The 23,019-nt window shown below is 39.7% G+C and overlaps 1 protein-coding gene across 1 annotated transcript; it reads left to right on the forward strand.

Annotated features, from left to right (window-relative positions):
- The first annotated feature begins 323 nt into the window (after positions 1-323).
- Positions 324-12,965, forward strand: LNP1 (leukemia NUP98 fusion partner 1). The gene is made up of 4 exons (XM_012652858.1): positions 324-482; positions 3,400-3,402; positions 9,143-9,370; positions 12,816-12,965. Exons 1-4 carry the CDS (start codon positions 324-326, stop codon positions 12,963-12,965), a joined length of 540 nt encoding a protein of 179 aa, XP_012508312.1.
- Positions 12,966-23,019: the final 10,054 nt, after the last annotated feature.

The following is a 23,019-nucleotide window of genomic DNA, read 5'->3' on the forward strand; positions in this document are numbered from 1 at the left end:
GGACTGTGCTTCCCACCCTTAGGCTGTGAGGCACAAGCCCTGGCAATGGAAGGATTAGAAAGCCTCTCAATTTAAAAAGACAAGGGGGAGGGGAATGTGGGCTGCACAATTTATAAATAGACATTGCCTAAGGCTGCCTGATGATGAAGTGGTTGTTTAGTAAATCTTTCTTCAAGGATGCCATTATCGGAGACCATTTTAAAATATCAGTTTCATTTTGTCTTTTGGGGGAGATCCTGGTTTTCATCAAGTCAGCCTTGTTGGGTGATATTTCCCTCTGTCAGATTTAGGGACAGGCCTTCGATATTTTGAATCACCTGCACATGGAGCACAAAGATGATGACGACGACGATGTGTCTTTTGCCAAATGGATGAGCAGCTTCTGGGGGCACAGCTGGAGAGAGGAGGATGAGAGGGGACTCCGGGAACGCCACCACCGACCACAAGCCACCATTCACAGGAAAACCTCTCTGCCCTGCCCAGTGAGTTATTGTCATGGAAACAGGGGAGAGCTGCAATAGGGGAGGGGGTTCTATTAGAGAATTATTTGAAGAGTCTTTTGGTATAAAGTTTTCTTTGGTTTAAAATCAATACTTCCAAACCTTTTTTATACCCATAAAAATCCCTTTTATTATTTTATCTTATCTTTTAAGGTACCTGATTTTCCTCTAACAGGTAAGTGATTTCTTCATTTTTAGTTATCTGAGATATCTTTAACTGCTATTTAGAGCTCCTGGTAAACCTGAGATAATCCCACCAAGTGACAGAATTCAAGCCAAAGAGAAGAAACTTGATGCCATACTCAGTCTGTGTAGCATTGTGGATCAATGTGTGATTTCCATTTGAAATGCTGAAAATTGCTAAAGAATTAGGGATTCCATATGACAAATCACTACCTTTGATAAATTTGGTATACTGGTTCTTCGGGGAACTCGTTTGGTTTTCTGATGGGAGAGGGAGTCAAAATTCTCCTGCCCTCAGCTCTGTTTTCCTCTGGCTAGGCAGAGCATTCAGTGTCTGGGGAGCAAGAAGCTCCAGGAAAGCTCTCAAGAGGGGCCTGACCAGGTGTGGACTCGGCAGCAAGTACAGGCAGCAGTTTTCATGGCTCAACTGTGGTGCTAGAAGATTGCACAGTAGACAAATATGTCTTCTGCTTCACAGTTACACAGCAATAATACAGCTGTTCTTTTTCATGAATCATGTAGAATTCCAGCAACCAGAGAATACTTCCCCAATCCCCTGCTTCTACCAACCCAGAACCAAGTAAGTTTTACTTGGCAATGTTGCTTTATTTTTAGCTCCAGGCTCCACACATGCATAATGCCTGTGAGGTATATTAAAGTGTGTAAGGCAACCTCTTTTACTCCTGGTGATCAGCAAGTTTGAGAAATGAGAGTTCTTTGTGACACAAATATTTCAAAATAGATCTCTTGCCAACTGGATACTCAGGGACAAAGGGCAAGTTTCAACACCTCTTTGAGCTTCAGGTTCCTTAATTGAAAAAGAAGGGTGTTGGACTGGATGATCTCCAAGAACCCTTCTTGATCTAGCTTTCCATGTTCTGTTATGAAATAAATCCCGGCTTATCACTTCTCATTTTAATCTCTTATGTTCCACATTAAGTAAGATATTCATACTATGTGAACCAGGAGTATGATTAGTATCCAGTTTCTAGATGTGAGAACAAGGCATAAAAGAAGAGAAAAACTGAGTTACTATTTATTACAATGGCCCCTTAGAGCCACAGGAAATATGAAAGCAAAGGCAGAAACATGGTTTATAAAATATAGTTTCTTGAATAAACTTTAGCATCTGTCAGGCTTTTAAAACTGAGATAGTCCATCCTATTTAGAGGATTCACTTTTAGGTTGCAATGTTATTTGCCTTAAACTATTGGGGAATCACAGAGAGTGTTTTGTATAAAATTTGAAATGGTAACTTTATGGCATCTTTTTCTGCTCATCCCTGCTGTGGGCATTTGCCAGAATTAACCTGTTTAGATTCTCTGAGTCAATAATGAATTTCATGATTATCAGACTAACATGAAGAAAGCATGTGTTTATTCAGGGAAACAAAACATGGTATAAAACTTTCAATCTTGAGCTGGGTGCAATGACTCCTGCCTGTAGTCCCAGCTACTTGGGAGGCTGAGGTGGAAGGATTGCCTGAGCCCAGGAGTTTGAGGCCAGCCTGGGCAACATAGTAAGACCCCATCTCTAAAAAAAAAAAAGGTAAAATAATAATTTTAAAAAGTCTAAAAATATCACAGTCTGATTGAAGAGAGTAGAAAGACTATAGGCACACAACATAAATCAGAGGACCCAGAGGTGATATGGGCAGAGTCCTGGAAAATAGTTAGGAAGTCTAATTCTTCATTCTCCATTTATATAATGCTATATATTTATAAAGTGAATCTGTACTTGGGTTCTTAACTTTCCTATCTAAAATGTGCTCAAATTTTTCAAGGTTTCTTTTTCAAAATTATCTTTTCCCATTTCCTATTCTCTCTCCGTATTCTCAATTTAAAGCAGCAAAAGATATTCTCAATTTTAATTTTTATCCTTGATTAACTTAAGGATGGCTACTCTAACAATGAGAATTCTTTCCTACGGTATCTCACTACAGGGCTGGTGGCATGGCTCCCCTGGGGAATTTCACACCAATGTGGGGGGAGAAGGGGTGCCATAAAGTTTCATGATTGGTAGTGGCTTCTTGTATTTCAGGTTACGTTTGTATTTAATTTTAATAGGGGGCAATTCCTTAATCCAAAGGAATGAAACTGATGATAGAATTTTAGGCACTAGTGAGAACTCTGTAGGGGAGCTTTTAGCATAATGTTCTACGGACTTTTCTCTCTATTACTAGGTACTAAGGTGGAGGAGTTGCTGGAAAGGCAGCAGAGCGAAGTGGTTAGGAGCGAGGGCTCTGGAGCTGGCCTCCCGCATCCTTCACCTACTAGTAGCATAGCTCTGAACAAGCTGCTTAACTTCTCCCTGCCTCGAATTCCCCATATGTAAATGGGATAGATGATAATAGTATATACCTCAGAAGGAAGTTGTGAAGAGTCAACCAGTAATGTATATATAGTGCTTAGGGCAGTGCCTGGTACCTAGTATCAACAATAATTTCTCCTCCTCGCCCTCGTCCTCCTCCTCCTTCCTCTTCCTCCTCTTCTTCCTCCTCCTCCTCCTCTTCTTCTTCTGCTCCTTCTCCTCCTTCCTCTCCTCCAACTCCTTCTTTACTCCTCTTCCTTCATCTTCTTCTTTGTCCACAATTTTCAAATGTGGAAATTTTTCCAGATGCCTTCAGTTAATTCCTACAGAAAGTTCTAGAGATTTTCATTTTCCCTTTCCTTAATTGTCTTTAATGTTTCTCTTTTATATTACAATGGGAAAATAGTTGGTAATTTCATATTGAAGATTGGCAGATGGCATAAATTCTGTTATGGACTGAACGTTTGTGTTCCCCCATCCCCAATTCATATATCGAAGCCCTAATCTCCAATATGGTGGTATTTGGAGATGGGGCCTTTGGGAGATAGTTAGGGTTAAATGAGGTCATGACGGTGGGGTACTGGTGTGATAAGATTAATACCCTTACAAGGACAGACACCAGGCTGGGTGAGATGGCTCACACCTGTAATCCTAGCACTCTGGAGGCCGAGGTGGGAGGATTATTTAAGGTCAGGAGTTCAAGAGCAGCCTGAGCAAGAGCGAGACCCCATCTGTACCAGCTACTTGGAAGGTTGAGGCAGGAGGATCCCTTGAGCACAGGAGTTTGAGATTGCAGTGAGCTATGATGATGACACTGCACTCCAGCCAGAGGCAATGGAGTGAGACTGTGTCTCAAAAAATATATATAAATAAGTAAATACAAAATAAAATAAAAGAGACACCAGAGAACTTGCTCTTTTTCTTTCTCCCCACATGAGCACAAAGAAGAAATCATGTGAGGATACAGTGAGAAGGCAGCCATCTGCATGCCAGGAAGAGATTCCTCACCAGCCCAATTAGCAAGAACCTTGAACCTTGCCAGCCTCCAAAACTGTGAAAAATAAATTTCTTTTTTTTTCTTTTTTGAGTCAAAGTCTCATTCTGTTGCCCAAGACCTCCCACCTTGGCCTCCCAGAGTGCTAGGATTACAGGTGTGAGCCATCTCACCCAGCCTGGTGTCTGTCCTTGTAAGGACATTAATCCTATCACACCAGGACCCCACCCTCATGACCTCAGTTGACCCTATCTCCCAAAGACCCCATCATATTTGACATTAAGGCTTCAACATATGAATTGGGGATGGGGGAACACAAACATTCAGTCCGTAACAGGACTTATGCCACAGAGTGCTGTGGCGTCAGCCTAGCTCACAGCCACATCAAACTCCTGGGCTCAAGCGATCCTCCTGCCTCAGCCTCCCAAGTAGCTGGGACTACAGGCGCACACACCACCAAGCCTAGATAATTTTTTTTTTTCCATTTTTTGTAGAGACTGGGTCTCGTTCTTGCTCAGGCTGATCTTGAACTCCGGGCCTCAAGCAATCCTCCTGCCTTGGCCTCCCAAAGTGCTAGGATTACAGGCGTGAGCCACTGTGCCCAGCCATAGACTAAGATAAAAATACTCTTCACAAAATTCTTTCAGACTAATTCCTAAAGACCTTAAGATTATTATTACTTTTGTAATAGAATTCTATTAAAATTGGTACACTGTTACAAGTCACATTTACAGGCTGTTTCACATAGAAATAGAATGAAGCTGTTGCTGCTATTGAAGACAAAGGATTTAGGATTGCAAATCTAGGAAGCAGGTGTCTTATACTTAGGCTCTCCAATAAAGTCACTAGTCACGTAAGTCTTAGGCAAGGCTTAGCCTCACTAGAATTCATTTTCCTCATCTGTAAAAGGGGAAGAATCACTTCCTTATAGAATTTATTCTGAGGTTAGCAATCAAGGACATGGGCCCCAGCGTGCCTGGTACTCCAGAGTGCCTGGTACATACATACTGTGCATGAAGACTCGATATGGGTTTTATTATCCCAGCACCTGGATCTTTCTCCTTATTGTGTCTCATCTTGCTGTTAACCTTTGGCTCCAGGGCAAGAGGGATACAACTGAAGGGTGATTGCAATTAAAGCCAGAATAAATAACATCAAGTAGTTAAGCTGTTGAAGTGAAGATATTACATAACCAACTCCCCCTGCCCCCTTCCTTTCAAGTTCATTGGCACTTTTAAAGAAGAATATTTCTTTTTTTAGAGCATGTTAAGTACAAAGCAATACTGAGCAGAAGGTACAGAGATTTCCCATGTCCCCCATACTCCCACACATGCACAGCCTCCCCCATCATTAACATTCCCTCCAGAGTGGTGCATTTGTTGCAATTAATCGACCTACCTTGACACATCATCACCTGGAGTCCACAGTGCACCTTAGGGTTCACTCTTGGCATCGTGTGTTTCAGAGGTTTGGACAAATGTATAATGGCTTGTATCCACCATTATAGCAGCTTACAGAATAGTTTCACTGCCATAAAAACCCAATTTCTTTTTAAATGAGGACTTATGACTTGGGGTCAGGGAGTGCATAGGATTTTTCTCTGACAGAGATTGTTGTTCTGGGGCCACAGTGGAGACAGCTGTGCTGTCCAGAGCGCTCTCTTTTGTGAGGGTCGGTGCACTGGGGAGTCATTGCACCCAAAGGCAGTGCACACCGTGTAGCCCAGGAGCCCAGGCTAGCTCAGTGCGAGAAGATCCCACTTCACGGTGTGGGAGATTGATGGGTAAGCTGATTTTAAGCTATTTAGGACATTATTTCATGTCTTTGTGAGGGAAATTACATTAGAAGGGCATGTAAAATTCCAAAAATAGAGTTTGCTTGGCAAGTAAACATTTTTAAAAGGGGAAGCTTCTCCCTGTAACCAATTAGAATTCTCTTTTAGGTGCATTCCCCACAAAGTCACACACACCAAAGCAAAGAGACAAACTGGAAAACCTATCTGACATAAGGAGTTTTGAATGTACACTTTAGTTTTGTTGTGATCAAAACTCTTGCCATTCTTTTTAGGCTCCTTAATGGAAAAGGACATTTGTACAAAATCACATTTCATTCCCACTCTCAAGATTTTAAGGCATAATTATTGTTTTTTCCTGATCACTAGAGATAACTATGAAAATACTAAAAAAAAGAAGGAAAAAACAAGAGCACATCACAGAGAAAACCTCTGATAGCAGTTTGGTATATTTGAACATTGCCAATCTTGTGATACTGCCCTCCTTGAATCCCTCCTCACTGCAGCCCTCCTGGCTCCTCTCAGGTCCTCTGCACTCCCCATCCCCACCAAGGGCTTCCTTTCAGGCCAGCAAGCTCCTCCTGTGGCAGTGCCTCTGCCTTGTGGTGCTCATCTTCCCGCTGAAAAGCAGTCCCTGCCTCCTGATTAACCCTTGTTCCTCCTTCAGATTGTAGCTCAATCCTCATGCATTCACAGAAGTCCTCTGATTCCCCTCCCCCGGCCCCCCAACACCCTCCCAAATATACATAGCTTGACCCTGTTCTAACCTCTCATTGCACCTTGAACTTTCCCGTTATAGCATTTAGCTGAGGATGTAGGCATAGGCCCTCTGTGTTCAACATCTGTCTCCCATGCAGACGCAAGCTCCAAGAGGGGGACACTGTGCCTGCTTTGCTCCCCACCCTGTCCGTGGCACCTAGCCCCATGACTAACCTGTAGTAAATGGACTAATACATACATATTTATCTTAGGTATCTTCACAGTTTTACAAATCTTTAACCATATTTCTGATTATTTTTTGAGACTAAGTTTCTAGACACATGTATTCATTTGCTACGGTCGCCATATCAAAATACCACAGACTGGGTGGCTTAAACAATAGGAATTTATTTTCTTACAGTTCTGGAAGCTCGAAGTCTAAGATCAAGATTTCTTCTGAGGCCTCTGTCTTTTGATTGCAGATGGCCACCTTCTCACTGTGTCCCCCTATGGTCTTTCCTCTGCAAGTGAGCTCTTCTGATATCACTCTCTGTGTGCAAATTTCCTCTTCTTATAAGACACCAGTCAGATTGGATTGAGGCTCACCCTAATGATCGCATTTTAACTTAATCAGCTTTTTAAAGGTCAAATGCAGTCACATTCTGAGCTACTAGTGGTTAGGGCTTCAATATTTGAATTTTGGGGGCTGCACAATCAGCCCGTAACAATGCACAATGGCTACATCTAAGGAAGGGGATATTTTAAGCTCTTTGACACATATTGCCGAAGCCTTTCTAGGAAGGCTGTACACCGGTGGAGCATTCTGTCTAATGGAGAGGAGAGACATTGAACAAAATTATCCAAATTACTGTTCGTAGTTGTGATAAGTATATCAAAGGAGAAATCTGAGATCCCAGGAGAGCATCTAACAGGGACGCGAACCAATCAGAGTGGTAGGAAAGGCTTTCTGCGGAAATGCAGTTTCTGCTGTGCCTGAAGGATGTTCAGTGATTAGGGAGGTGAAAGGGTGGGTGGTGGATGAGGTCAAGGGCGGGAGGACTGCCTGTGCCAGTGCCTGTGCTGTGCAGGATCAGGCGAACTGGAGGAACTGACAAAAGACCAGTGAGGCTGTGTCACTGAAGAGGTGCGGTGGTGCAAGATGAGGTACAAAGTGAAAGGGTGAGCAGGTGTGAGTTTGCTGCTGTTTTAACCCTTCTGGCTGCTGTGGGAACAATGAAATAAAGGGAGTGGGAGTGGATACACAATATCCACTATTAGGAGGCGATTGCTGTAATCTGGATAAAAGATAATGATGACTTGGACAAAGACAGTAATAATGGTGCTGGAAAGAAGCATATAGTTTTGAGAGACTCTTGAGTGGTGGAATCTGCCCATGCAGCAACTGGGTGTGGAGGATGGCTCCTGAGTTACCGGCCTGAGTAACCAGGTGAATGGTGGTGCCATTTTCTGAGTTAGGGGATGCTGGAGGAGCAGGTTTGGGGAGCAGAGATGATCAGTTCAGATTTGGACAAGCTGAGTTGGGTGCCTATGGGACACCAAGAGGAGACACTGAATGAGCAGAAGCTCAGAGGAGAAGCCTGGGTTAATGATATATATTAGGAAATCAAATTATAGCTAGCAATTGAAGCCTAGGGATGAGATATTTAGGAAGACAGTGCAAAAGTGAGAAAGGAAAGGTAGGGAAAGAAGACTAGTCTAGAACCTTGGGGGACTCCAACAGTTATGAGCTGATAGAAGGAAAAAGTAAACACAAATGTCTAAATCACAGTGGCAGAAAGATCAAAGGGAAGCAAGAGGTTGCAGTGATAGAAGACAAGGAAAAAGTGTTTCCAGAAAGGTCCTGTGGGCACTTGAGTTGAATACTACTGAATCATTAAGATAAAGACCAAAAAGTGCACAGAACTTGGCAATATGGAGACTAATATCCTGACCAAAATTAACTATGGGTGCAAGAGCTAGATTGGAGTGGGTTGGAGAGTGAGAGAAATTGAGACAGCAAGTGTCATAATTCTTTCAAGAAGTTTGGCTTCTCTAGACTGTCTGTCCACTGCTCATTTTCCAACTGAAATTTTAACATTGATGTCATTGTATTTTATGGCTTCTTTGTTTGTGTGAGATGGATATTTATTAAACATTAATAATATGTAGCACTTTTTTTTAGTTTCTTCATTTATGGTTTAATTTTGTTTATGTTGCTTTGGATACTCATTGGCTTTATTTTTATATAGTTAAATTAATTTTTTCCTTATGACTTCTTCCATTGCTCTTTTGCTTAGAGATTCCCTCTCCATATAGAAATTACATAAATATTCACCTTTATATTATTTCTTAAACATTCGTGGCTTCATTAGAATATTTAAAAAAATCATTTTGGAATTTATTTTTATATATCAATTTAGGATTTGGAGTGCTTCATTTTAATGTCCTAATGGTGGAGTAGCAAGCAACAAAGCTAGTCTTGGGAGATTCTACTTAATCTTTTAACAAATTGACTCTGCTGCCTCTTCTTAGGAGAAAGATCATTGATCAAGAAGATAACATTTCATTTCAACGTGAAATTTGTTTAGTTTATAGACATTCTGCCTCTGTGCTGACATTGTATAGTCTCTTTATATTGTAAAATTTTTTATTCTGTATTCCCAGAATATGCTTTCCAGAATTACATCATCTGACCACCATCCTAGAAGGCATTCTCATGAGGACCAGGAATTCCAATGCTGTACCCACATGCGGGATTACAGAAAATACTCAGGAGATGGGTCATTCAAGGAGCCACTGGCATCAAAAGGAAGATCCCATTCCAGAGTTCAGGAATTTTCAGATTCCTTTGAACAGCAACTGTGCTTTAGAACCAAACGTTCTGCATCTTTGGTATGTAACAGAGCTGTTGGCTATTTAAGCTACTTTAGAAAAGGAAACCCAAAGAGTTTATCCTCCTCAAGTTTGAGGAGAACAAATCTAACTCCTTCATTTACAGTGTAGTGATGAGATCTTTGAAAAAAATGACAGTTTAAGATAGCTCAGAGGAACAAAATTTTGTAATTATTATTTTTATTCAAGACTTCTGGTGTAGGAAGAATTCCAAGGTCCTCTAATTCTTTGAGCCTGCTTTCATCAACCTAATTATAAGTAATTGTGACTCATTCTCCTTTTATTATTTGAAGAAAAGAAAAATTTCTCCTAAGACTCTTCTCCTTTCAAATTTAATTCACTAGCAAACAGTCTATGATGGGGTTGGTTTCCCTTGTACTTTTAAAAAATCACATACAGAAGGAACTCTCTGGACAGTCTAGCAAGTTATCCAAGAGTAGGAGTGGTCCGGTGCTCACAATGACCTCCTGGGAGTCTAAGGAAAGCACAAAGGAGAGATAGACTTGAAATGGGCAAAAGAAAGGAAACTCCACGGATGATGCCAAACTCGACGCATAAAGTGATATACTAGAGATCAGTTAATTTGGGGGTGGTTTCAACTCTGCAATATGCTCACTGAATGGCCTTGAGAAAAATACTTCCTTGTTGTAGGTCTTTGGTTTTTTGTTGTATGTTGCAAAACAGGAATAATAATAGGTTGCTGCCACGTAGTAGGCAAAGCAAGTAATTAAACCTGAGACTATTGACTCCTGGTTCTTGAGCCAGACTCTGAATGCACAGGTGAAAACACTTGGGTGTTTCCTACTTCTTTGTCCATCTGAGCACAGTGAGTGCTGTCTACCTAGCAGCCTGGCTGTTGAGACTGTCACTGTGCGTCTTTGCCTTGCAGAGTGACCTTACCTATCTATGATTCCCTTTTGGTAGGCTTCTCTCTCTACTTGATCATAAGAGGAATAAGGAAGGCAGAATAGTGAACAGTTGTCATTTACGGTATCTAAACCTTATTATTAAGAACTCCTATTTGGTCTTTTCTTTATATTGTTTGTTTTGATAAGGTTTCGGACTTAGAGAAGTGTTGCAAGAATGGGACAAAGAATTCCCATATACTCTTCACCTAGATTCCCTTCAAATGTTAACGTGTTATCATATTTGCCTACACCCTCTCTTTCCTTCCCATCTCCAAATAAAGGCACAAGAACATTCTCTTACATAAACACAATGCAATAATTGAACTCAGGATGTTATTACAATACTATTAAATCTCATCTATAAACCTTATTTATATTTTTTGTCAGTTGTCCCAATAACAGTTTTTATAGTGAAATTCCAGATCATGTGTTGTGACCAATTTTCATGTCCCTAAAATCTATTGTATTCCGGAGCAGTTTCTTAGTCTACCTTGTCTTTCACAACATTGGCATTTTGTGAAAACTACAGGCCAGTTATTTTTTAGGATAACTTTTAATTTGGGATATTTCCTCATGATTAGATTCAGATTATGAACTTGTAGCAGGAATAAAACAGAAGTGAAAGAATTCCTGTTTTAAAATTGACATGTTAAAATGTGTATCAATTCAGGAGATGTACCTGCTTTAAATCCTTCCTGAAACAAGGTAGGGCATAAATATCTCTTGAAAAAAATGTTAAGCTGAGCTGTTCTTTATTGATTCTGATGGCTTCGGAAAAACTTTTATGTAAGAACTCATACTCATATAATTGCTTATTTGAAATCCATTCGCTAATATTATAAGCCCTAGAAGTATGTAAACATAGAGTCAGTTTGCTTAATTAAAGACATATTCATCACATTATCTCTAAAATATAAACTACGTTTGTTCCATTTATTCTCCAAGTTCTTCCTTTTGAGGTCCAAGATAATCAAGGGAAGTTTTTCAACTTTTTTGACTCAACAACTCTTTCCACAGTTGTATGTAATATTGAGAAACCTGTTAGGAATTTATAAAATCATTTAAAAGTTTCTATATTATATAATAATTGATTTAAAGTTAAATATTTTATATCAGTTTTTAAAGAGATATTATCAAATTTATCTTAAAGCAAAATTAAAAATTCAGAACATATACAGGTACTTTTAAACTTTTTGCAACCTACATATTTTTCTAAAGTTAACTACATTAAAAAGTGTGATTTGTCAACAAATTTAAAAAATGATATATATTATCTTTTATTTGGGGACCAAATGTATACTAATATCTAGACTTAAATTTTACATATTTTGGCATCAAAAAGAGCCAGAAACTGCTTTTGTGGACCGATAATGACCAACAACAATAAATTCTTCCATTTTGATATTGAAAAATGCAACTGGCTTATTTTGAAAATTTTCACATTTTGTTTCTAAGTGATGTGATAAGAAAATATATTTTAGATCATTATTTATGAGCATTTCTTAGATAGTCTTTATTCTCAATAAGGCAAAAGCCAGATTGGAAATGATCATCACGATGTTTTCTCTTTTTATACATGACTGCTAAATACGAACTTTGATCAGATGAGTGCAAGTGATGAATCTAATGGAAATCATGTGGAGACATGCTTACAGAGCTAGTACACATTTTAAGTTCCTCTTAACTTGTATCTCTGCTTCATTGTTTGTTTTGCTTTCTGACTTTAATCAATGAACTACTAAGAATAGAAATGAAACAATCCAGGTATAATAAGAATTTAACATTGTAGAGTAGCTGACACCACTGCAGTGACCAGACATCTCCGTAACTGTCAACTTGCGTAGCTGCGTGCTGACCTTGCTCACGTGACTGCCATAGTCCTTTATCATATCACCCAGTTTATAGTTATCATTGTGCTATTAATTATTTTCTCATTTCCTTTTAGGCTTATTTAGGAAATAAGGTCTATTTAGTGTCATCTCTCCTGATCCTAGAATAACAATATGCATTCAATAAATCAGGGAAGAAATATGGAACCCCCAGGGCAACCCGTTTTGGAAGGTTTATCTGGTTGAATGTCATTCCTCAGCATTTCATTCTTCACACAATCCTCACATTAAAATCTAGTGCAAACCCTATTATTAACGTAATTTTACGGAGTGAACACAGGGGAGTTAGAACCATTCCCTGTGTGGTCTCACGTGCCACTTTCCTTTTCAAAAAGCACCAGAAGACCATTAATTTCATCAAGCCAGGAAATCACATCCCTCAGTTTGTCAGAAGCAAAGAGTCACAGTCATGTGCAGGTTGAGCTTCCTTCCCAGATTGTCTGCTGATGCTCAAGCCCTCTATTCCTTTTCTTTGTGACTAAAACCGTTAGCAACACTTTTAGGTTTATGCTAATTTATTTCTAGAACCGAAGATGTGGAAGTCTGCTAAACGATCAGGGCTTTCTTCATGGCTTATTGTTAAGAGAAACATGAAGTGTTGTCAGCAGCTGGTGCATTTCTACCCTTTTCTGATCCTTTTTTTTTCAGGGACCTGAGAGCAGGAAGGAGAGAAATGAAAGAGAACGCCTGCGGATGGAGATAAGATCCCAAAAGAAAGTAGAGGAAGGAAGGAGCTCTAGGAAAGAAGAACCCAGAGAAGCATGCATGGCTCCCCTGTTTGAAAAGGGGCCTGAATAATACTTTGCTTCCACATCATGGCATCAAATGCTACTCGGTTTCTGTGAGCCCTGACACACCATTTCAGCACGTTGGTGGGGAGGTGGGAACAGCCGTGAAGAGTGTCTGCAGACGCTGAGTGACTGAAGGGGGAGGGTATGAGGCTGCTCCTCAAGACGACTTGCGTCATACCCCACTTGCTGGCATCTTAGTTGAAAGTGTCATCCGCCTTGTGGGCCTTTTATGGGAATAAAGAGAATAAAAGGCATTTTCATAGAATAAGGAAAATTTTGGAAATGTAAAAAGGATATTTAAAGAGCCACCCACATATCTTCACTAACCCTTCTTCCACGTCAACCTCACAAATCATCTTAAATATAATAAAAGTTATTGGTGTGACTCTGCGTTTACTTTCTTATTAGAAGTAATTATGTAAGTACGTCTAATGGCCATCATTTTGGGAGAACTGGTAATTAACATGCCAAGTACTATGTTGAATGCTTTGATGCATTACTTAAAATAATCCTCACCGCTCTGAGGTGGGACCTTATATTTGTCAGGGTTCTCCAGAGAGATAGAACCAACTAGAGACACCAGGGCTGTCTGGAAAGTATCCAGCCATGTAATATGAAAAATAGAGATATTTATTATATTAACAAGGGATGGATACTTTCTGGACAACCCTTGTATATACAGATATAGATATATGAGAGGAGATTTATGTGGGGAATTGGCTCACGAGATTATGGAGGCTGAGAAGTCCCCCAGTAGGCTGTCTGCAAGCTGGAGAAGCAAGGAAGCTGACAGGTGTGGCTCAGTCCAAGTCCAAAGGCCTCAAAACCAGGGAAGCTGATGGTCTAACTCTCAGTCTGAGGCTGAAGGCCCAAGAACCTGGGGGTTGGGGAGGTGGCACTGGTGTAAGTCCCTGAGTTTAAAGGCCAGAGAACCTTGAATTCAGGTGTCCAAGGGCAAGACAAGAAGGGTGTTCCAGCTCCAGAAGAGAGTGAGCAAGCTAATTCACCTTTCCTCTGCCTTTTTGTTCTATCTGGGCCAATTGGATGGCGCCTATTCACATTGGGTGAGGGAGGATCTTCCTTACGCAGTCCACAGATTCAAATGCCAACCTCTTCCAGAAATGCCTGAACAGATATGCCCAGATTTAATGCTTTACCAGCTATCTGGGTATACTTTAATCCAGTCAAGTTGACATCTAACGTAGTCATCACAGACCTATTCTTCTCTTCACTTTCTGGTTGAGGAAACTGACATTTAGAAAAGTTCTGAGCTTGCTGTTGTGGTTGCAGAGTTAGGGCTAGAGCCCAGTTCATTCTGATACCAGAGCTCATGCTCCTAACATGAGGCAGAACCTTTATTTCCCTCTAGAAGCAGTTCCCAACTTAGCATTTGTGTGACGTGCATGTGAATGAGCAGATGTGAGCGAGAACAGCGGGAGTGGGGTAGGTCAAAATTTTGATTATGTGGGGGAAGACTGAGTCTCTGAGTTCAGCTTTATACTCTGGGTTTTAACTTTATGAGACCACATTATATCATTAATTTTTTCCCTCAAAGAAAAGATAGTGGGATTCTCTAATGCTCTCCTTGTTTATTCTTCATCTCTGTCTTGGATCTTCGGTAGCCCAAAGGCAGCTAGATTCTCCATTTTGTAAAGAAGAAAATCTCCCAAAACTACTACTTATAACTAATACTGTAATTTATTGCTTATGCAAGACACTAATTTGGACATAGACAGTAGAAAGAAGAAGAAAAAGGGGAATGAAAAAAATAAGAGAAAAACAGTAGAAGTAAAATATCCATGATCTTTATTGCATTCTTTCAACTTTGAAATAACCACCACTTTCATCCATTCTGGATTGATACTTCTATGTACCCTTTCTAACATAGTAGTATGCTCTTGAGCTATCACATGGTGACTTTTGCCTGTTAATTGCCACCACTGAGGCGGGCAAGGGCCCTGACCTGCCATCGAGGTCTGCTTTGTATTGTGGTCATGGGTAGGACAGTTGTTTCCTTGCCCTCATTTTGGATACCTTTTAGTTTTGCCAACCAAGTTCCAGATTTGGAGATGGTTCATTCACCTACTCTGGCTTCTATAGAAATGTCTGGGGAGAGGTGGCCCACTCATGAGGAAGGGAATAAACCGGGATGGATTTTCCTGACCCGGTGGATGGTTGGCTGAGTCAGTAGTTGCCTCCTACTCCAGTCGTGATACCTGTAAAGTTTCTTCCTCTCCCTGGACTCAAGGATAGCAGTATGAGAAAAAAATCATGATTGCAAATTTTATAATGTATTTTATCAAACTGGAATGAAGTCTATTGTCAGCATACTTTCAGGACCATAGTATGTAGAGGCAGGGGGACTCTCTGAAAATGGAAGTCTTTAGTTTATTGCATTGGTTGCATCACAAAACAATACATTTTATAATAAAAACTTCAGATTAAGAAAAAGAATAAAAAATAAAAATATATTAGTCTACCTACTCAGAGATAAATATGGTTAATACCTTCCAGAATGTTATCTATGTGTACATGTGCACATAAATATATGCACACATAAAACACTTTTTTCAGTCATGATCTCATTTCAGTTAACAATATATCATTAACCTTTTTTCAGATCAACAAAATAGTCAATTGTACAGCTTTAATGGTTCCTTTCCAATAGCCTTTAAATGGGGTCTAGTGTCTTCCATCATGAAAACCTTCCCTCATAATATATCAATAGATACATCATCCTTGATATCCAATAGTTACCACTTAGCTATCTTTCCTTTCACAGAAAACTTCTTGAACAGTTATCTATATTTCCCTCTCAACTCAGTCTGCTGCAATGTGACTTCTGTCCTTACCCTGCATAGAAACTGTTTTCTTCAAAGTCACACGTGACCTTCCTACTGTCAAATCCTGTAAAGACATTGCTCTCATTACCAGCAGTCCTCGACCCCCTGGGCTGTGGACCAGTACCAGTGTGTGGCCTGTTAGGGGCCAGGCTGCACAGCAAGAGGTGAGCCAGCGAAGCTTCAGCTATGTTTACAGCCACTCCCCATCGCTTGCATCACTGCATAAGCTCCGCCTCCTGTCAGATCAGCCAGGGCATTAGATTCTCATAAGAGCATGAACCCTACTGTAAACTGCACATGGGAGGGATCTGGGTTATGCACTCCTTATGAGAATCTAATGCCTGATGATGTGAGGTGGAGCTGAGGTTGTGATGCTAGTACTGGGGAGTGGCTGCAAATACAGATTATCATTAGCAGAGAGGGTTGACAGCACAATAAATGTAATGTGCTTGAATCATCCTGAACCCCCCCCAACCCCCCAGTCCATGGAAAAATTGTGTTCCATGAAACCTGTCCCTGGTGCCAAAAGGGTTGGGGACCAATGCTTGTTATTTTGTGTGACTTCCTGGCAGCACCTGACAGTGCTGATCCCTATCCTTCTTTGTTGAGACTTACATTCTCCTGGGTTTCCTTGTACCCCTCTGATCGCTCCTGGCTGGTCTTTGGTGAGGGATCCTTATAACTTAATATTGGTTTCGCTCTGGGCTCTGCCCAAGCACTTGTCTCAGTCACCTTGTTCTCTCTGGGCAATCTCAGACATGCCCATGGTGTCAGCTACCTATGTACTGAGGGCTCTCAAATCTGTCCCCGTGGTGCATGCTCTCTCCTGAGCACCAGACACATACATACAACTGTCCCTTGGATGTGTACGCAGTTGAAGGTTTACAGGCATCTCAAATTCACCTTTTAAAAGTAAACTATTCTTTCTTGTCCTGGCTGCTTTCCATCTGCCCCTCCTCCTACGTTCCCTGACTCAGTGAATGGTAGTATCATTTACCAGTTGCTCAAGCAAGAACCTGCATGGGTTTGAAGACACCAGCATTCCTCTTCTCTCATTCTCCATCCAATTAGTCATAAACTTCTGCCTATTTTACCTCTAAATAACACTCGGAGCTACCCAATTTCCTCCGTTCTCATTGCCAGTACCTGATCCTAGGCTCTGTATTATCTCATCTTGTTTTTGACAAAAGAAATGATAATATTTTAGATGTATTTGGTTAAATCAAATATATTATTAAAATTGAATTCACCATTTTCCCTTTTTAAAATGTGTCTATTAGAAAATTAAAAAGGTGCCTCACATTATATTTCTATTAGACGCATTGATCTATACCCTAACTCTCAAGCCTCTTTTGTGTTATTTGAATTTTATTTTTTTCAGTTTTATGGAACTTAAAATGTATTGGAATTTAATTAATCCAAGGTGTTATTAAGGGTCAATTGTCCTAATACTAGTTACAACATTTTAAGTAAAGTTTATTATACCTGAATCTTCCTTCCTTCTCTCCTTCCTTCTTTCCTTCCTTCCTTCCTCCCTTCCTTCTCTTTCTTTCTCTATCTTCCTTATTTCCATCTTTTTCTCTCTAAGTAAAAATGTCCTTGTCTGTTCATATTCTCTCCTATGCTATAGTATTCTTCATGCTGGTTTTATCAGGTAAGGTAATGATTTCCTTATATGTTTGTCTTCCCATCTAGACTGTGAACACTTAGTGGCAGAAATCATATCTTATTCATCTTTGCGTTCCCAAAACCCAGTAGGTGCCTATCACATAGCAATGGCTCAATATATGGTTGGCCCTCCATATCCATGGGTTCCATCCACATCTGTGGATTCAACCAACCATGGATCAAAAATATTTTTAAAAAAACAAACAAAAAATACAAAATTAAACTGCAAATTAAAAACACAGTATAACAACTATTTATGTAGCACTTACATTGTATTAACTATCATAAGTAATCTAGAGATGATTTTAAAGTACACAGGAGGATCTGGATAGGCTATATACAAATGTTGTGCCATTTTATGTAAGGGACTTGAGAATCATTGGACTTTGCTATCTGTGGGGGTCCTGGAAGCAATCTTTCATGGATACCAAGGGACCACTATACATAGTTTGAGGCTGGCTGTGACTCTAAACAAAGAGGGCCCTAAAACTTGAAGTAACTCTGCTTATTTTAGTCAAGACATTGTCATATATTACTCTCTCAAAATGAAAAATTGTATTCATAGTTAATATTTTCTCTCTTAAAATGGAAACTTTTTTGCAGTAGTATCTGACACACTTTCAAAGAATGTAGAAGCATATAAAGGAGAATGTGACAGTCCCCTAGAAAAGGCAAGTGTCAGAATTATGAACGAGTTCAGCATTTCCGTCAAGGCACTCTGGTTACTCTACTCTAGAGGGCAGACTTGAACAACATTTGGACGGGTAATGCTGGACACAAACCTCAGTGTTTGGCCAATGACAAAATCACTATCATTACTTTCAGGTAGAAAGGAGAAAACTGCAGCATTTCCTATCAAAACCCTCAGAGGCTGGACTAAACAAATTAAATGTTGGGTAATTTTTATGACTTGTTAATGAATTTAAGGGTACACATGATGGAAGATGACAAGCTGGTTATCTCCATGGGGGCACAAAAAGACAAAGAGAGCTTAAAATAATGTGCAGATGATTTATGTTTGGTACAATGAGAAATTTTAGACTGGCAAAGTGAAGGATAAATTCTAACTTTCTTTCTCTGGAGTTTTAAATATCCTATTCTAACCTTGGATTGTGTAATTCTGTTTTGGCTGAATTCCTGCTGTAGTTTTGGAGGCAGGTATCACATTAATTGGTTGATCACAATTCTACCCCATCTGCCTGTATGTATGGAGACGTGAGGGGAAAAACCTAATAGTGAATTGTGAAACTCCTCTCTTTTACCCAGCTTGTGCATGTATATGTGCCCAGCCACTCTTGAGGGGCTTAGACCCCAGCACCTTCCCACACCTTGGTGGAATAGAATCCGTCTTGGCCTGTGAACTCTGAATCTTTCTCTTGTTTACTAACTGCCAGAATTCATTTGTTTATTCAACAAAGAATTTTTTGACTGCTTGCAATGTGCTAGGGATACAACATAAACAAAACAGACAAAAGCCCTGTCTTCAAGGACTCACATTCCACTGATGAAGATAGATCGTAAACAAAAATTCAAGAAACATGTAGCATAATGTCATGAAGAATAAAAACCAGCTAGGAGGATACAGATGTTGGGAATGCCTTTTTTGGGGCAAGGTTTCAAGAAAAGCCTATCTGATGAGGAGGCATTTGAGCTGAGGTATGAATGAAATGAAAATGGGAAAATGGTCCCAGGCAGAGGTGCAGCAGCACAACAGCAGTGAAGTGACAGCTTACTTGGCTTCATTTACAAATAGCAAGGTGTTCCTGGAAAGGAGTGCACGACAGGGGTGCAGTGGGAAATGAGACTGGAGAGTGCCAAGATCAGATAATCTGTGGCCTAGGTGGCAGATATTCCAAGTGGCATGGGATGCTATCAAAGGTTTTGAGCAGGAGACTTAATTTTGTCGTCTGACTTAATTTCGTGGAAGGAGGCATCACCGGGACAACTTCAGGTATATTACCATGCTGCTTTTCCAAAGTTCCATCCGTAGTCACTGTTAGCTTTGTGGCTGAGAGCTAAAGAAAAGTTTCTTGAAGTGGGAAAAAGCTGAAGGTGCTCTCCTTTCAAGTTGAGAATTTCTTTTTAGCAAACAGCGCAGTGCACGAGTAGGCTTGTTGAAAGAACGGATGAATGAATCAATAACTGGTAAATGGAAAATAGAATGCATTGACTCTTCATGAAGTCCATATGTCATCATCAGTGGGCACTGATGATCAGTGAAACCATCTCTTAAGTATTATTATTATAAACACCTTGAAACATAGTTTTCTATCTACTTCACTAATCCATGGATATTTACTAATGGCTGCATGTACTGCAGTACAATAGGTGCTATAGTGGACACCAGGATGGGCGAGACACAGTCCTTGCCCTCAAGGAACTTCAATTTTACTTGGAAAAATAGACACATACACAAAATAAAATGCTTAAATTGACATTTTGACCGAGACACCAAGATACACAGTTGTCCCTCGGTATCCATGGAGGACTGATTCCAGGACCCCTTCTGGATACCAAAATCCATGGATGCTCAAGTTCCTTATATAAAATGGCATAATATTTGCATGTAACCTACGCACATACTTATGTATACAGTTGACCCTTGAACAATGCAGGCTTGAACCGTACGAGTCCACTTACAAGTGGATTTTTTCCGACTAAACGTGGATGGAAAATACAATGTGGAGGAATGTGAAATCTGAGTAAATGGAGGTTTACTCCATCTTTTCATCTATGTGGGTTCCACAGGGCAGACTGGGGGACTTGAGTATGCATGGCTTTTGGTATACACAGGGGTCCTGGAACCACATGCCAAGGGACAATTGTACTATAAATCATCTCTAGATTACTTATAGTACCTAATACAATACAATGTAAATGCTGTGTAAATAGTTATTATACCGTATTTTTTAGGAAATAATGACAAGAAAAAATTTGTACACATTCAGTGCAGACACCACCATTCATTTCTTTTCAAATATTTCCACATGTAGTTGGTTTAATTCATGTTTGTGGAACCCGTGGATACAGAGGACTGATGGTAATAGGTACTGCATGCCAAAATTAGGAGTTTGGAAAAATAGATAAAAGACCTCAGTGTAAGAACTGAAACTATAAAACTCCTGGAAAAGAACAGAGGGAAAAAGCTCCTGGACATTGGTCTTGGGAAAGTTTTTGGATATCATACCAAAAGCTCAGGCTGTAAAAGCAAAAATAAATAAATGGGACTACATCAAACTGAAAAGCCTCTTCACAGCAAAAGAAACTATCAACAAAATTAAACAGCAGCCTACAGACTGGGAAAAAATATTTGCAAACCATATATCTGATCAGGGGTTAATTAAGCTGCCCTATAGAGAAGCCCATGGGGAAGGAATTGAGGGTAACCTCTTGCCAATGGTCATCAAGGAACTGAGGCTCTCATTCCAAAAACCTACAAAGAACTAAATCTGGCCAATAGCCATGCGAACTTGGAAATGGCTCCTTTCCCTATCAAGCTTCAGATGAGACCTCAGCCATGACTGACAATTTGATTGTAGCCTTGTAAGAGACATTGAAGCAGGAGACCCAGCTAAGGCAAGCCAGGATTCCTGACCCACAGGAATTATGAGCTAATAAATGTGTGTGGTTTAAAACTTAAAGAAAGGGGTTAATAGTCAAAATTTATAAGGAAGTCATACAACTCAACAGTAGAAAAACTAGTAACCCAATTAAAAAAAATAAGCAAAGAATAAACATTTCTCCAAAAAAGACATAAAATGACCAACTGGTATATGAAAAGGTGCTCAATACCATTAATCATCAGGGAAATGCAAAGCAAAATCACTACAAGACATAACCTCACACCCATTAGGATGGCTATTATCAAAAAGTCAAAAGATAACAAATGTTGCAGAGGGTATGGAGAAAATGGAACCCTGTACATTGTTGGTAGGAATGTATTAATAGATTGGTACAACCATTGTGGAAAACAGTATGGAGGTTCCTAAAGAAATTTAAAATAGAACTATTATACCACATGATCCAGCAATCCCTCTTCTGGGTGTCTACCCAAAGGAAATGAAATCAGCACCTTGTAAAGATATCTGCACTCCTATGTTCATTGCAGCATTATTCATAGCAGCCAAGATATGAAAACAACTATACACACATATACACACACACACACAGTGGAATACTATTTAGCCTTAAAAAAGAAGGAAATCTTGCCATTTGCCATAACATGGATGAACCTAAAGGACATTATGCTAAGCAAAATGAGCCAGACACAGAATGAAAAATATTGCATGATCTCACTTAAATGTGGAAATTCAAAACAAAACAAAAAGGTCAAACACTATATACAAAGATTGAGAATAAAACAGTGGTTACCAGGAGTGCAGGTGGGGGGAAGATATGGGGACACGTAGATCAGAGAATTCAAAGCAGCAGATACGTAGCATGAACAAGTCCAGAGATCTAATGTACAATACGAGGACGATAGATCATAAAATTGTACTGTATTTGGGATTCCTGCTGAATGAGTAGACTTTAATTGCTTTTGCCACAAAAACAAAACAAAAATAAATTGGATAACTATGTGAAATGATGGATATGTTAATTTGCTTCACTATAGTAACCGTTTTACCATCTATAAGTATCTTAAAACATCATGTTGTGTATCTTAAATATACACAATTTATTTTTTAAAAATTAGGAGTTTTGGTGTGGAAGTCAGAAAGACTATTTTCTATGAAGGAAGATTTATACTGACACATAAAAGTAGGGAGGAAGGAAAGGGAAAGAAAGAGAGCAAAGAAAATTTGATAAAATGTTTTTTTTTTCATTAAGGAACAAAACCCAGGATCTCTTAAATAGATGAATTTCAATGAATGACATTAAATTAAATTGACAGTAAAGGGAAAAACGGAGGGAGAAGAAGGCTGCTGCATAGCAGTATGTAAGTGCCAAATGGAAGATCACCACTGTTATGGACGTAATACCACAAGTCAGATATCACCACATCCTCTGCCAACAGGACTGTACCTACATCTCTGTGTACAGTGTCTTGCTTTCCTTAGTGCTAACCTAGCTGTAGAATTCTACATGTCTTCTATTTTACTTATGCATCAAAACACTAGTGAACAATGAGCTTTTACTGAAGAATTTATGGAGAAGACAGAAAAGAGAGTTTAAATCACCTCCCCTTAAGCAAACTATACTTAAAACACTTAAAATCTACTCTTTTAGAAATTTTCAAGAATATAATACATTGTTATTATAATAACTATAGTCATTACACAATGGATCTCTTGAACTTATTCCTCCTATCTAACTGAAATTTTGTATCCTTGGACCAGTATCTCCCCAAGCCCTCAACCCTGCACCTCCCCTCTCCCCCAAGCCCCTGGTAACCACCATTTACTCCCTACCTCTATGAAGTCATATTTTTTATGCTCCACATATAAGTGAGATCACGTGGTGCTTGTCTTTCTGTGCCTGTCTTATTGCACTTAACACAATGTCCTCCAGGTTTGTCCATGTTGTCATAAATGACAGGATTTCCCACCT

Source organism: Propithecus coquereli, unplaced genomic scaffold (assembly GCF_000956105.1).
Source record: "Propithecus coquereli isolate 6110/MARCELLA unplaced genomic scaffold, Pcoq_1.0 Scaffold40, whole genome shotgun sequence".
Taxonomy (NCBI): Eukaryota; Metazoa; Chordata; class Mammalia; order Primates; family Indriidae; genus Propithecus; species Propithecus coquereli.